The sequence below is a fragment of the Aspergillus nomiae genome (genome assembly GCF_001204775.2).
Source record: "Aspergillus nomiae NRRL 13137 chromosome Unknown contig00001, whole genome shotgun sequence".
Taxonomy (NCBI): Eukaryota; Fungi; Ascomycota; class Eurotiomycetes; order Eurotiales; family Aspergillaceae; genus Aspergillus; species Aspergillus nomiae.
Genome location: NW_015378056.1, coordinates 1 through 14,960, shown reverse-complemented (window position 1 = coordinate 14,960; position 14,960 = coordinate 1). Strand labels below are relative to the sequence as shown.

The 14,960-nt window shown below is 50.5% G+C and overlaps 4 protein-coding genes across 4 annotated transcripts; 1 reads left to right on the top strand and 3 right to left on the bottom strand.

Moving 5' to 3' along the window:
• Nucleotides 1-586: 586 nt before the first annotated feature.
• Nucleotides 587-1,813, bottom strand: ANOM_000147 (NAD(P)/FAD-dependent oxidoreductase; the record flags this gene model as incomplete). The annotated part of the gene is made up of 1 exon (XM_015545405.1): nucleotides 587-1,813. The coding sequence occupies one exon, from the start codon at nucleotides 1,811-1,813 to the stop codon at nucleotides 587-589; it is 1,227 nt and encodes a 408-aa protein (XP_015412527.1).
• A 768-nt stretch (nucleotides 1,814-2,581) lies between these two features.
• Nucleotides 2,582-3,867, top strand: ANOM_000146 (uncharacterized protein; the record flags this gene model as incomplete). Its single annotated transcript, XM_015545404.1, has 6 exons — nucleotides 2,582-2,598; nucleotides 2,651-2,826; nucleotides 2,895-3,014; nucleotides 3,084-3,284; nucleotides 3,326-3,546; nucleotides 3,601-3,867. 6 exons carry the CDS (start codon nucleotides 2,582-2,584, stop codon nucleotides 3,865-3,867), a joined length of 1,002 nt encoding a protein of 333 aa, XP_015412526.1.
• A 58-nt stretch (nucleotides 3,868-3,925) lies between these two features.
• Nucleotides 3,926-6,100, bottom strand: ANOM_000145 (Zn(II)2Cys6 transcription factor; the record flags this gene model as incomplete). The annotated part of the gene is made up of 3 exons (XM_015545403.1): nucleotides 3,926-4,948; nucleotides 5,004-5,854; nucleotides 5,956-6,100. The coding sequence occupies 3 exons, from the start codon at nucleotides 6,098-6,100 to the stop codon at nucleotides 3,926-3,928; spliced, it is 2,019 nt and encodes a 672-aa protein (XP_015412529.1).
• A 1,252-nt stretch (nucleotides 6,101-7,352) lies between these two features.
• On the bottom strand, nucleotides 7,353-11,871 carry ANOM_000144 (uncharacterized protein; the record flags this gene model as incomplete). Its single annotated transcript, XM_015545402.1, has 12 exons — nucleotides 7,353-7,748; nucleotides 7,813-8,726; nucleotides 8,787-9,115; nucleotides 9,176-9,211; nucleotides 9,267-9,343; nucleotides 9,398-9,542; nucleotides 9,605-9,771; nucleotides 10,430-10,863; nucleotides 10,911-11,000; nucleotides 11,057-11,284; nucleotides 11,345-11,654; nucleotides 11,704-11,871. 12 exons carry the CDS (start codon nucleotides 11,869-11,871, stop codon nucleotides 7,353-7,355), a joined length of 3,294 nt encoding a protein of 1,097 aa, XP_015412528.1.
• Nucleotides 11,872-14,960: the final 3,089 nt, after the last annotated feature.

The window sequence follows — 14,960 nt, the reverse complement described above, 5'->3', positions numbered from 1 at the left end:
CCTATGCGTGACGCAACCTCTTTTCGAGGAGGCGTTCGGCGTCAGGAAACATTGCTGAATCCGATCAACGGATCACACTGCCTAGTATGAAAGGTCGACTCTCGATGAGGCATGCATTGCCGAAGTTAAGGGAGGATGGTTCTCGGACACAAACAGCTTCAAACTACGCTATGTTAACTAGTAGGACCTTGCTGCTTCGGTTGTTCGATCGCTCCCAGTGGTCGACATGGAAAGGGTCAGGCGGTCGGCCTTCTGATTTCTGCAATGGCTTATCATCTGATTGGGCGAGACATGGAAGATACTCAGGCTCGGGATCGCCTGTTGCTTCTTCCAGCCATATCTTGGACACCCACACATGACTGAGCATCCAGATGACAACGAACCACCTCCACTGGGGCCCATGGGAAGGAACTCATTCTCATTCCTGTAAGCGTCACAACCAAGGTATCTTACACATTGATGTTATGGAGATCCTACGGGCATTGGATGTAAGTCTAGACCGAAAGGCTTGGATGCAGGCGACCGCCGAAAATTGTCAGTTTGAGGTAGGCACATATAGACAAATAGTAAGTAGTAGGCTACTGCTCTATATAACCGCTCGCTCCGTCAGAGGCCGATTCTCGATAAGCCGCTGATATGAAAGCACACTGAGGTCAAGGGTCTGGAAGCGCCCGTAAACAATTAACTCCGCAACACCACGTCCACAAGCCGGAGCCTGTTGGCTCCCATGGCCAGAAAAGCCCACACAGAAAAGGAAATTGCTGACCTTGCTGTGTGGCCCAACAATAGCATTATGGTCGAACGTATTAAACTCATAATGACCCACCCAAGAATCCGTCACGCGTGCGCTGGCAAATTGTGGAACCCGGCGTGTAATAACCGGAAGTATCTTCTCCTCCCATACATTCTCTGCAAAGCTGAAATCGTCCACATCCACCGCAGTGTCGGACTCGATGGGGGGGCAACCAACGAGGTAGTCCTTTGCGCCGTAGGAACGGACATGGACACCTGATGGGTCGATGGTTAGAGGGAGATCCTGGGTCAGGCTCTCGTCCACAGAGAAGATGTAGGTGTAGCGTCGTCTAGCCTCAATTGGCAAACCGGCAATACCTGCCATTTTAGAGACCGTAGCAGCGCGAGTTCCTGCAGCATTAACCAGGGTGCCGACGACGATCTGCTCCCCGGTGCGTAGTTTGATACTTCGCACCCTATCACCCGTTTTCTCTAATTCTGCACCGATGATTTCATTCGCGATGTACTCCACGCCGTTTGCCTGGGCGGTGCTACGCAGCCACTGCACCATACCCCAGGCATTAAATGCACCTTCATCGACAACATTCAGACTCGCACTGTCAAGGTCGTCGGTGTAGAAGAATGGGTACTTTTGCTGGACATCAGCCCTTGAAATAATTCGAGTGCCGGCTCCCAAGCTACCCTGCAGCTCCTGGTCCTTCTTCAGCACTCCCGTAAACTTGGATGAATCGGATAAATAGAGGTATCCAAAGTTGCGAATCGAAGGGGTAAAGGGTACGTCGCGGGGGTCTGGAGGAAACTCGGTGCCAAAGCGCTTAACGAAATCGGCTGCATATTGCGCAATCTGGACATTGATGGCGGTTGCGAATTGTTGGCGCATGCAGTTGTTGCTGGCTTTGGTAGCGGAATACTCCAGGGAAGGGTCTCGTTCGACAACGAGCACTGAGCCCTTGAAGTCTGGATTTGCAGCTAGATGCCATGCAATAGAGGAGCCACTGGTGGCACCGCCGACGATAACTACGTCGTAGTGCTGGCGGGTAGGAAATTTGCTGGTGAACATTGTGGGTGAGAGCAAACGTAAATGGTCGATGAATGTTCAATATTTGGTATTGGATGCTCTGGTTGTTCAAGGGTTTATATACAGTCTTCACCGTCACTGCTATCGTTATAAGATACCTAAATGTATTTACTCTGAATACTTGGTGGGCCAAAAAACATTTCTCTACCTTCCTCATGTCGTCATAAGTTGCCATATGCGCCTGTCGGGTATATCTTTACAAGTCGTGATTATCTTCACAGAGGCTCCACCAAGCCGTAAACATTAACTTTAGTAGCTGGACTTTCACAAGACTGGTTGCAGTAAATGCTATGGCCATTGAGCGGGTCCAAATTACTGTCGAATTAGTACTGCAATCGGGTGGAATCGCGATAGCCTTACCGGATAGATTTCCCTATTCGACCATTGACTTCGTCTCGTACGTAGGCATAAACCACAGACTCCCAGGCAGGGCTTTGAGGATGTGACAAAACTATTCGAGCCTCTATATCTCTATAGTAGCTTCGAGACATCTTGGCATGGTTAGCCGCCCACTACACCATCGATGTAGGCTAGGCCACAAGTAGATCGTTAGTAGTGTCCGTAATACATACATTATACCTATTTTTTATGTCGGACCTTCGTTCCCTTCATCGCGATAAGCTGCCGGTTTGATAAGCCACATGTGGGTCTCGCACCCATTAGGCAGGGTTTCCCGAAGTGGTACTTGACTAGATTTGCGGATAATTCATACTACTCCCTTTGTATTGCTACCTCACCAGTCTACACAAAATGTGCCACATAGTGATGTATATCCACACCACACCACAATTTGGTGACCCGACACTAACCCGTCTACAGAACAGGAGCAATAGGCTACATTAGCGGCGACGTCCTGTGTGCCCTTCCACAGGCATTTCGCTCGTGCAAGATCACGGCCCTCGTGCGCAGCAACAAGAAGGCATCCCTTATCACGGGCAGATTTCGATCGGTGACCCCGGTCATTAGAAAGATTGATTCCGCGGCGGAAATTGCGAGTGAGGCTTCAGAGGCTGATGTTGCACTTCGTACGTATAAGCAGAAAGAATCTATCCATTCTCCTGAGTACTAGATATATGTTATCTAACCGATAACTGCTGCCCGAAAGATCTAGCGAGCTCGCACCATCTCCCCAGTGCTACTGCCATTGCGCAGGGCTTGACAGAGACGAAGCGCCAAAGTCCAGGTATTCATAGATCTACGTATTTCCTCTGAAGTACCTTATGAACGCCACCCCAAAAGCTTTTCATCGCAGTTCGGATCCAAATCTCGGGCGCAAGCCTCCTCTCTGGCGCGGAAGTCGCAACAAGTTCCGATGGCCAAGCACGGGCCCAAAACCACAACGACCTGCAGGGCATCAGCGGAATCCGAATCATCATCTCTTCATCACCCAAGCGCGCGGTCGACCAGATGCTCCTAAATTTCTCCTCGGAACAGCCTAATCTCCGAACAGCGAGTATTTTGGGCCCTTGATCTATGGCCTGGGCCGCGGTCCAGTCAATCAGCGCAGCATCCAGCTACCTGATCTGGCGAAGGCGACCTTTCAGCTTGGCCATGGAGTTCAGGTCGGGAAGGGTCTGAGCTGTTGGAGAAATATTCACATTGCGGATTTGTCAAACTTGATTATGAGGTTGGTTGCGGAAACGGAGGTCTGTCAAGGCGGGAATCCTTTGTTGTGGAAGGAGAACGGCATTTACTTTGCGGAAAACGGAAAGATGGTTGGTGTTTTAGTTTCCCTTCTTTTTGTCACGTTTGCTGATATCTTATTGCAGCCGGTCGGGGAGATTTCAAGGCGAGTAGCCGCATTTGCTTTCCAAAACGGCTTCACGAAGAGCACATATGTTCAGGACATCGACGCGGAGATTGCAGATAAATTGACCGCACAGGGAGCCGTTCTCAGGGGGCCTAACGCCCAGTATACGGCATCTCGGGCGCGGGAGTTGCGAAGCTGGAAGCAGGCTTGTCCCAGCATTGAAGAGGAGGTCCCGAGAGCTGTTATGGACGGAGCTTTGCGGCTTAAATCTCATCCTAAGATCTAGAGTTTCCATCGATCGTAGTATATTATCAGGTAATTGGTCTTTAATTCAAGTGAAAGCGTCACGTCGCAACAATTGGACATCGTTCATGCTTCATAACATCAAACCAACTCAACGTGTAATCCTGGGTCTCTGATCGTGTCTTCCAGACGCACTGCGCAGTCCCTGCAGCTGCAGAAAACGGGCCCAATGAGGTTCGATGGCCTGTCATGATCAGCCACTCTAGCAGGCTGCTCTGCAATTCGGGGTCTAATGCCTCGCAGGCTGCAACGAAGCCAGGCCAGAGGATTGCTGTATCGGGCGTACCAGGCGGCGCACTCTCACTATCTTCGATGCGGGTTTTGTCGTAGCGTTTCAGAAACTCCAGACAGTTGCGGACAGTATCTTGCAGGATTACAGCGCTGATGTTGGAGACGCGACGGTAGTAGAACAAGATAATGGCTTGATGCATGGCTTGAATCATGAAATGGTTTGCTGTCAGGTTCTGGCTAATGGTAGTATCCTGACCGTTCTTCATTGCTGTTGGATTGATTGGCTTCGATTCAGGAGACTGCTTCCATGAGAGAATGTACTGCTCGAGCATGCTCGCGCGCCGCTTTAACTCTTTTGTGGTACGCGCGTCCACGGTCGGGCCGCCGCGATGAAGCAGCTCTTGCTCATTAGCTAAACGAATAACTTGCGATACAAGGTTCATGAGAGACTCCGGTATTCCGTACATGTCTGGGAAGAGCGTGTCATTCCACTGCCCCATTACCTCTAGATGAATGTCATTGTGGCCGATGAGGTTGCCTTTTACTAACGTTATGTCGAGCTCAGCACCTAGGATGTCGTCGGCCACGCGGAAGCTCCGCAGAGAATTTGGTGATGGCTCGATTGAGAGTAAGCTGGCGCTGGGACGGTCGGGACAAATGTCCAGTAAGGCACATCCACATGTGCTTTCGGCCATGATACGCAGGAATGTATAGACGTGGTGCAAGGATCGGACCTTGAGGGACTTATGTGGTTTAGGGAGGCCACGTATGCGAATAATATATTCGGCATCAATTAGGAAAGCTTGGGCGCTAGTATTTTCGCCGTTGAATACCTATGGATATGTGTTAGTTACATGAGATGCTATCAGCTTCCTGATAAGCACGTACCGCGAGCATGACCATGCTGAGAACCGCCATCAGTATCTCCTTGTACTTGACCTGCTTAGATCCTACAACCTCCTGGTGGAGGGCCAATTCGAGATGTTGCTTGGCGGTTTCTTTAAACCGCTTTGCTGATATGTGCAGGTCACCAGCAGAATGATCGCGTGTATACTTATGGAGGCAGCTGGCAGCAAGAAGCGAATAGAACAGCGACAGCCTAGTGTGGCTTGTGGTATGGTGAATGCTCAGGTCCGCGAATGCGCTCATTGCCCCTGGGAAATGGACTGTCTGCCAGGGGCAATACCGGCAGTTCCTCAAAGAAAATAAGAGCGAAATTACATTCTCTTTAAAGTACCGCAGCAGATCGGCAGCCTCAGGAGGTATGGTTGGGCGCCCTGAAGAAACCTCAAAGGATGGAAAGACTGGTGCCAGAGATGAAGAGGGGGACTGGTATGTAAACTCGTCAGAATGCGGGTCCATGAAAGGACGAAGGAGAGACTGAGCATCACTCGTCACAGCATCAATATCCAGAAAGGGGTCCGGTATAATAAGATCACATGAGCCACCAGGCACATTATGCGGCCCATCAAATATGGTAGTGTCACCTGTAATAGTGGGCCAGAAGACATCCCATTCCAACCGGTCGCGATCAGGTTCGTCGGACGGCGGCTCAGCTTGGTTATTATCTGCAAACGCGTTGGTCGACAACACCAGAACACCGAAAGGGCCTCGAAATGAATCGCCTTCCAAGCGTACGCCGCTTTCATATTCATTTTCCAGCTGAGCCAAAGTAGCACTTGCGGACTGCTTTCCAAGACTTTCTTTCATCAGTTGTGTCATCCTCAGCTGGTTGGCCTCTGTGACACTAGTTAGCAAGTAAGCTTTTTTCGTTGTATAGGCCTGAACGGTGATCTACTGGAAAATAGGGGGCGGCGAAATACTCGGTCTCCATCATGACTCGCCCAGACTAGCTGACGCTCATAGCCGAGACATGCCAGGCCTTGCTGTTGGCAGTTGTCGCAAACAGGGCTCGCTTCGTCACACTTTACATGGCGATGGCGGCAGGTTCCGCAGCCTGTAAGTGTGCGATTCCGTGAGAGCATGCTGCATAGTATTTTGCATTGACAAGTATGCTATACCTCACGTCTTGGTTTCCCTCCAGTATCTGAGATATACAAACACCGAGTGGAGGTAAATATTCTGTACAGTGTTAAGGATACTGAGATTGGCTAGTTCAATTGTCTGACTGAAACGATAGAGATACTGCTGGATATTCTGGGCGGAGATTCCAGTCATGGAAATAGAGGTCCTGTCAAGCAAGGCGCAGGAATAACATAAGGCCGGAGCCCCACCCTTCTGTCAAAGTTAGAACTTACAGCGTACAGCTCAACGCCACCTGTTTGTTACAAGATCTAGGCTATACTATAGACTCTGTTCCATTATACCTAGTTTATTATATAAAATTATATATATATCTAGTAGACTAGTACCAAACACAACAATACTATTCTTTTCTTACAATGATTATACCGTATTCTGGATTATAAAATTCCTCAATATTCTAATTGTCAGGCTATTTAAACTTTCTATATAAATACAGACTTTTCGGTGTTTTATATAGCTTCATTTTGAGAAGTATATGTGGCTGCGCAGCTCGCACGTGGGTTGCGTTACCTGTAACTATTCTAGTGTTGCTATGGTGTAGGTCAGTATATTTCTATACTATACTACCAGAAGCCTTCATTCAGAAAGAAAATATAGTAAAAAAAAAAGAAGCAATATTTGGCCGAGAAAAAAAACACAAACTTTCCGATGCAATAAAACCACCACAACAGTGAGATATAGAGGACCTGCCTAGTATAGAAGATAGCCAGGTGAATAAGGAAGGCCCTAGACTACCTTCTTGGATAGATACCCAAGGCGATGTCGTATAGGAGTCTGAATAGCTTCAAATTTATCGCCTCAAGGGTGGTGCCACCCGGAAGTACGGTCCAACCGACCGCCAACCACGCCGATTTCCTTTGATCTGATTTGTTTGTGACTGATTGGCTGCTGTGCGTCAGATCGTGGTCTTGGGAGAGTTGATGGTTGTAACGCTCAGGCGATTGGAGAAGGAAACGGGGCATACCGCTATTAAGTGAGGATGCAGAACCACATTACTGATTCTCACCAACATGATCTGAATCAAGCATATAGCTAGCGCAAGTTTCGTGAGATGCCTGATGAGGTTCTTGACAAAATATTAGATCTACGCTCATCAGACGCTCCCGGCCCGGAAAAGAGCTACCATTTCCTGCACTGGATGTTGCAAGCATTCCTTGCCGCCCAGTATTTTGCGCGGTTGGACATTGGGACTCAGCATGGCGGGGGCGAAAACGACGGCGCGTGACGGGCGTCCGTCGGAAAAGAGGGGGAAGGTAAGGGATCCAAAAGTGTGTCCACTTTATTAGGACTAAAGTGTGTAGATGGTGCCAGCCCATCAAGCAGACGCAGGTCTGTATCTTCCACTCCCAGTGGAGTTGTATGGAAGATATCGGACCCAAGAACCCACGACGACGGCGATGGCATATTCAAGAGAAGCAAATCAGAGAAATTCGGGCTGTCGCTAACTCTGGAGCCAACCTTGCCATAATCGAGCATGGTCCAAAGGGCGGCCACAGACGCAGTGTTGAGGTCGTCTGTTACGCAGGCGGGGTCGAAGAGCGAGGAGAGGATATGAGCCTGGGCGTGGAATTCACGTAGTCGAACAGTCTACAAAGATACATGGACGGTGGTTAGCAAGATGAAAGAGGAGAGCCGCAGGATGGGAACATACCATGTTTGTTGCGTGTCCCCATGTCCCTGCTAGTCGTTCAAGTGTGCTGAGGCTTTGGTGGAAGTAATCCAAGGTATTTGACGACCGAGGATCATTCTGGGAGGCTTGATAGTGGAAGGCAAGAGACTGTATTCCACCTACGACGACGATGCAGTAAGAGTAGAATGATGACTCCAGGGGAAAGCCCGCCTCGTTGGCATCGCGAAGGAGATCTAACAGTTGGTGGGCATGTTCGGCCCCCGCATGGAGGACACGCAGGCCGAAACTGGTAGGCACTTTTGACCCAAACGGCTTCAGTCGCAATCGCAAGAGAAATGGGTGATTAAGCAAACAGTGGGAGAGATGGAACAGCGTATGGGCGAAAATGACCCGTTCTGATTCCGACCGATGGGCCGAGTCGTGGTCGCGGAGCGTGTCAACGGCTGAGAGCCGTGTGCTTCTGGAGTAAGACTCGAATAGCAATAAGGACGAGTTGATCTTGGAAAACTCCGAGTTTGTGTCCCATGGCGGTGTTTTGTTGGTGTTGCACTCCCTGTAGACATATCTGGTGCAGCGTCCGAAGATGGATGCCATTAAGATGACCAGGCCAAATGGACTGGGAGGCTGATCGTGATCGATCTTGGAGTCCCAACAGAGGAGCTCGTGGAGGGTATGTGATGTCTGCACTCGCCCCGTGTAGAGTGCTTTCTCATCACATGGCAGCCGGACATGGCAGTCGTCGTCATGGAAGCATAGAGGCCGTGACTTGCCGCATGAAATGAGCCTGTCTAGTAAATATCCTGACCAGAAGACCTGCCTCCGCTCCTCTTGCTCGTGGGGTGATAGTGCGTCGGAGGGATCTATCATCAGGCGCAAGTCCTGGGATATGCGAGCTGCGAGGCCGACCTTCAGCCAGGCCGAACTGACATGACCGACTGGGACGGAAATCAGATACGAGAATATGAGACGGGGATGTTATAGACGACGGATCCTACCGGTGTAATCGACAATAGCCAGCAGATTCGCGGTTTGTACCACCTCCATTGTCGGGTTATCCACGACCGTGAGATGCTCAGTGACAACCGACATCCATGAGCGTTTGGCATATTCTTCCATCGCCTCCTGCTTTCTCCCTTCGTAGTATTCGTGTGTGGAAAATCGGATTGCCGATGCTAGCACGGCGAGGAGTAGACAGTGGGGCACGATTCCCATTTCTAGTTTTCTCCGGAACGAGGCTTCTTGGATACATGAATACGGACGGTTGTGGACGTGGACAAAGAATGTGTCGACGACAGACTGCAGGACTGGGGAAGGAGGGAGGGAGCTGGTTCTCGCAGCACGGGTCAGTACGGCCGTTATCCTGGCTGCAGGAGAGCTTCCCTACCACTGTTCATCGTCAAACCGTTTAGGCGGCGATGTTCTGCAAGGAAAATGCGATTAGTATTCGCTTCTGAAGAGAGGCAGAGCTAGTATACAAAGCCTGAGGAGCTGCGCGGTCACTGAGGTCGGCCAGACGCGACTCAAGCATGCTAATCCGCTGCAGAATCGCGCTCTACCCCTACGTCAGTATCACTACCGCACACACGCCATATTAATAACGACTGACATTGTCCTGGGCAACTGGTGGCGGCGGAGGTGCGGCGCTGGTATCGCCGATGGTCATCGCGTAGGGCTCATACACGCATCGCTGGCGACTGCGCCGACAGTGGAAACACACTGGGCGCTCTCCAGAGCATTTCGTCTTGCGTCGTCTAATTGTCGCCGTAGCACCCGAGGTCAGTGAGGGGAATGACGTGGGGGGTCAGTGACCTACCGGCAACTTGCGCAAGCATGGCGGATGCGCTTGGAAATACTGGCATTCAGCCGGTTGGGATCGTGATCCATCACGGTAGCAGCAGCCAGCCGGGCCTGGACACAACAAAGTTGAGAAGGAAGGAAAGCAGGCCGAGTCCGAGGAGAAGACGTGACTTGGAGTCTCCACTGAATGAATCAACTGGTTAGTGTGGGGCAGACCCACCGACATAATAATGCTACTCCCAATTGGCCAATCTACGAGAACACCCCACTTCCCCGCATGCGGCCGGAGTCTCCTTCCGCAGTGGTTGCGCGTCTTCCACCAGCTGCCAACACAACGCAGTTCATTCACATATACAATCAGGAGTAGGTCATGTTCCCGTACTGCTCTTATCCTGATGAAGAATAAACACATCAATTATCTTCCTCGATAAAATTACCCGGTTCTATCTCTGATTATCAGAAGCACATCGTATATACCTGGCATCCATACAATGTGCGGAAGGCCTTGTAAACCTCGGGTTATATTTATCTGGCCTACCGATCGCTGTAGCGTCATAGATCTGGATCAGCTATCAAGCTTAATAGAAACTATATAGATACAAAACGCCAAGTTAAAAAGGTCGATGAGCCAGAACAGATTAAAAGACCATAGAGTTTCTGCCAGAGTGCAGCGAGGGATAGCGGCTGCTACGCGACCAGTTCGATGCTCTAGGACGATAACCACCTGACAGTACAAATTCACTATAACTCCAGTAACCGCTGTTACTGATGGGCGATACGCTAGTAGATATATTACTCACAGTTTGTTCAACCTCAGCATAGCCCTGATTTCTTGGCTCACAGCCAAATCCGACAAAATCTCCTCGCTGCCACCCCCGACAACCATCACCCGAACATCTCTACTGATCTGTTCAATTCTCGCACCACGACCGTGCTTCGAGTACCCGAGACCGCCCAGGACCTGCTGGGCCTCCCGGTTGACCATCTCCAGAGTTCGCCCTGCAAGGACCTTGAGGTTGGCGAACAGGCCACCCATCGCGGCGTCAGTGCGGTTCGCCTTCGCCGTCTCCGCCATGTAGACGAGCTGCTCCATCCAGGCGTAGGTAGAATCCAGGCTCCGGCCCATGGCCGCAAACTTGGCACGGATTACTTGGCTCTCGATGAGCTTCTTGCCGAAGGTCTCGCGGGTCACGGCATGTTGGTAGGCATCTTCGGCGCAGACTCGAGCCATCCGCAGCGATGTACAAGCAAGCCAGAGACGTTCGTGGTTGAAGTCTGTCCTGATTAATTTTGTCCGTGGCACTAACACTGGGAGTTCATACTGTTCATGATAATGGGGAAGCCTTTGTTCTCTTCTCCGAGGAGGTTAGCCACGGGCACCTCAACATCGTCAAATTCGATGTATGTGGATCCTTCATCCAATCATCAGTCTCAATACAAGCCTATGGGGCACAGAGCGGGCTCCTACCACTGGCAAGAACTCCAGAGTTGTCAATCTTCCTGCGTGTTACGCCCGGTGCATTGAGTGGAATCACCAGAGCCGATACTCCAGCTATACCCCCCCCTCCTGTCCGCACCGCAGCGGTGCAGTAGTCCGCAAAGATGCCGTTGGTAATCCACTTCTTCGCTCCATTGACAATATACTTGTCGCCCTTTCGTTCCGCAGTTGTCGTGATGCCCGCGACATCGGATCCAGCTATATCAAAGTCAGTTGGCTGCACCAATCAACCATAAACCCAGACAGAGGATAACAAACCATCCGGCTCAGTAACACCCAGACAGAACCGAATCTTGCCAGTCAACATGTCAGGTAAGAACCGGTCCTTCTGCTCTTTATTGCCAAAGTTAATGACCGGTGGCCCACCAATCGAATTCCCGCATCCAAGCGCCCAGATCACACCAAGATAGCCGCATCGCGCAATCTCGTCAATAAGAATCAGGTCGTGGAACCCGTCCCATTCCTCAGCCTGGATTCCGCCAGGAAGTTGCTGGCCATTGAGATAGTTTGTAGCCAGGGGAAATGGGGTGGCAGCGGTATAGCCGAGCGCTGCATGTCGTTGATGTACCTGCGCACGGTCGGCACGGGGCATCATATTGCATATGTAGGTTACCTACCTCGACCGGAACCGAACCGTTCTTTTCCCACTCCTCACAGTAAGGAGCGATATGCGTGTCAATGTACGAACGGACTTCCTTTTGAAGGCGTCGGTGGGAGTCCTTGTAGTACGGGCTGTACCCGCGGTTGAGCCAGAGGGGGTCGGCGAAGGGGAGCGTTGATGACATGGTGCGTATATCACAAATGGAGATATTTGAATCTGGGGGACGTATAAAACAAGGGAGGTTATTCTCTAACTATAAACAGCTTGTCTCTACATTTCGATGCTGTCGGTCCGTGGACGCCGATCGTCGGACCGCACCTCGGAAAACCTTCGAAGCATGCTCGCTGGCTGTTGTCTCTCAAGTATCCGGCTATCAGTATCTATATGTCGCCTCGCATTCGTAGGATAATACGCTCAGGGTAAACGAAATCCGTGCGGAGACATGGTGGAGAGTAAGGCGGAGACCATCACCAAGGTGCCAGGCTGATCGTATATCGCCGCCTTATGCTGGCAGAGGTCGTCAAAGCTGGATGTCATTCTGGAGGAGGATATTAGAAGCACGCGGAAGGATGGTTCATGCGTGGAATATCTTTCTTCAGTTGTAGCGTTCCCTGAAGTTACACAGGATCGAGGGAGCCAGGCTGCGACATCAAGACTGTATTTATAATTTTGCCCATGACCCTCGCTTGAAGGCCACAGCCCCAAAGGATGCAAGGATTCATGACCCCATGCATACTGGTCCCAGGCAGTGCCATCGCGCAGCATTGGCAGAGACAGGCCCTGGTGTATAGCAGAAGAGCGAATTCATTCAGGTGCCTCTATGGTTAAGGGGCATGAGAGATCTGGGGTGGCAGGGTTTGGGGATGCAGGTCAAACTAACGGCCTGGAGTAGGAGTGTCCGTCCGTCCACTGATTGGCCTTAACGTCGACCCAGAAGTAGCGCTCCGGCTTCGGTCCGACGCTGCGGTCCGATAAACCATACCAGAACCTCCTCCTGCACAAGACAGCTTAACTCACGAGCACGGAACATGGAGGGAAGACAATAATCACACCGTATGCGCGTCAGATTACTTGAGCAAGGAATCACAAGAACACATCCCAGTCGGCATCTTCCAACCCCATGTGCCAGAGACTCTTAGTAGCCCTTTTAGAGCCGAAAGTTGGTTTACTTGTATTACTAGCCATTAAGAGAAATAGATAGTGCTTTTTGAAGTAATGACAATTGGGGATTTTCATTTTTGGCCCCACGTCGAGTCAGAGACCTCCGCCGCAGCTATGGGCGCCAATGGATGCCATCCTAATCCGAGAAACGGTCAGGCATTTCGAAACCAAAAGAATTCCGGGCCGACTACCATTTTGACTGGGCTGCTGAAGTCTAATCCAGGAAAGGAAAGTTGGGAGTGCGGAATATGTCTTGAAGAGCTCCCGATCCCCCCAAGGATCACCAAACATCGCCGTTTTCACAACATGGATGGGCTTAGGTATGTAGCAGGATATGTCTTTTTATTAGGCCACAGAATCGTCCTAACCTTCATCAAGTGAGGCCGACTCTCCCTCTTCGTGGAGAAGCACCCCTTGCCGACACATGCGAGCAACCAAGGGGGTCTCGGCGACCGAGCCACTCGATGACATGGTCTCCACGGCCCTGGCCATCCTGAGCGAGGATTGCACGACTCCCAGTGATCAGGGAGGAGATGGAAATGTCCATCAAGGTAGGCCACTTATCACGTACTCACGAGGGCTTGATACATATGAATTCCTGAGGCAAAGGAGCATTTTCGATTTCCCGGTGCACCACGTACGTCTGCAGTTTCTACAAGCATATCTTCACTACGTTTACCCGGGACAGCCATGTATTAATTTTGATGATGTCCATAACCTCGTGCTTCAGCTTCCGGACTCGCCCCGGAGTCCGCTCTTAATGTGGTCGATTCTCTCTGCTGCTTGTCCATTCGTTGATATCAACGCCATACGTGAGACTGGTCACCCGTCTCGCCTTGAAGCACAAGCAGCGATGATTAGCAGGGCAAAGGTAGAAATGCTAATGACTTGGATGGCGGTTGACCGCTAACCATATTATATAGCTAGCTTACCAGGTGGGAACCGAGAAAGATCATCTTGTCCAGATTCAGTCGCTGTTGCTGATGTCGCTTTGGCAAGGGGACAACGACGGTCCACTGGGGGCTCCTTACTGGCTAGCTCAAGCTCTTTCTATTGCTAAAAATACTGGGTTAGACATAGACGTTGGGAAATCAACATGCCCCATAAGTGGCCTGAAGCGGAGGATCTGGTGGTGTATATATATCCGTGACGTTCAGATCGCCCTGACCTACCATCGGCCCTGCCAGGTTCACGAAATGTACGGCACAGCCCTTTCAATCACCGAGAGTGACTTTGATCAAATCGAAGGGAATCCCCACTCCTTCAGCTTATTTCATCCTTCCGTTGTTCCCGTTAGGTGTGACGGGAGTCGAAAGTGGCTCGCTGCTCTATTTATTCAGAAGGCCAAGCTTTATCACAAGACCAGTCGCGCTCTGAGCTCTCTCTATAGCGTCTCCTGGACCCTGAACTCGGTTGGAGATGCGTGCAGCGTATTATACCCAAGGGACGGGGTATGTGCAAAGGATATACTCGTGCATCAGCTGAGCCTAGAGGACTGGATTCGAGATCTTCCTCTGGAGATACCCGCGTTTGATAAGAACGAAAACAACCCAGCCTCCTTTACACTACAGTATACGGCCTTGAGGATTGAGTGTCTCTTTGCACAATGTATGGTAATCCAATCACAACCACCTGACGAGATGAACCAGTGTATGCCCCCTGGTATTCAAATGGTGTCATCGCAGATCGTGTCGCTGGCCCGTAATCTCCACTCTGATGGGCTCGGTCGCTTTCTCCCAGCCAGCTGTATGGCGGCGATCGGATTCACGACTGAGGTTTTCTCTCTTCAAATGTCCAGATATGGAACAAATAGTGGAACAGAAGCCTTTGCGAGCTACCTGGTCTGTGTCGCATTATTACGGACCCTGGAGGCGATACATCCTGTTCCCCCTTACTACATATCCTCACTCCATACCCCCATTACTAAAGCAATGAAAGAATAAAAAAAATTTAAAGAAGGAAGGATAAGGTTAATAGAAGAAAAGAAAAAAAATAAGAATTAGATAGCAGGAGAAAAGGGAGGAGTTGGAATAATTAACTCACCATTCTCTAAACTTTCTCCAGAACAGCTTCCTGGTGCTTTTCCCTAACTATGTAATCTTGATAATTTAG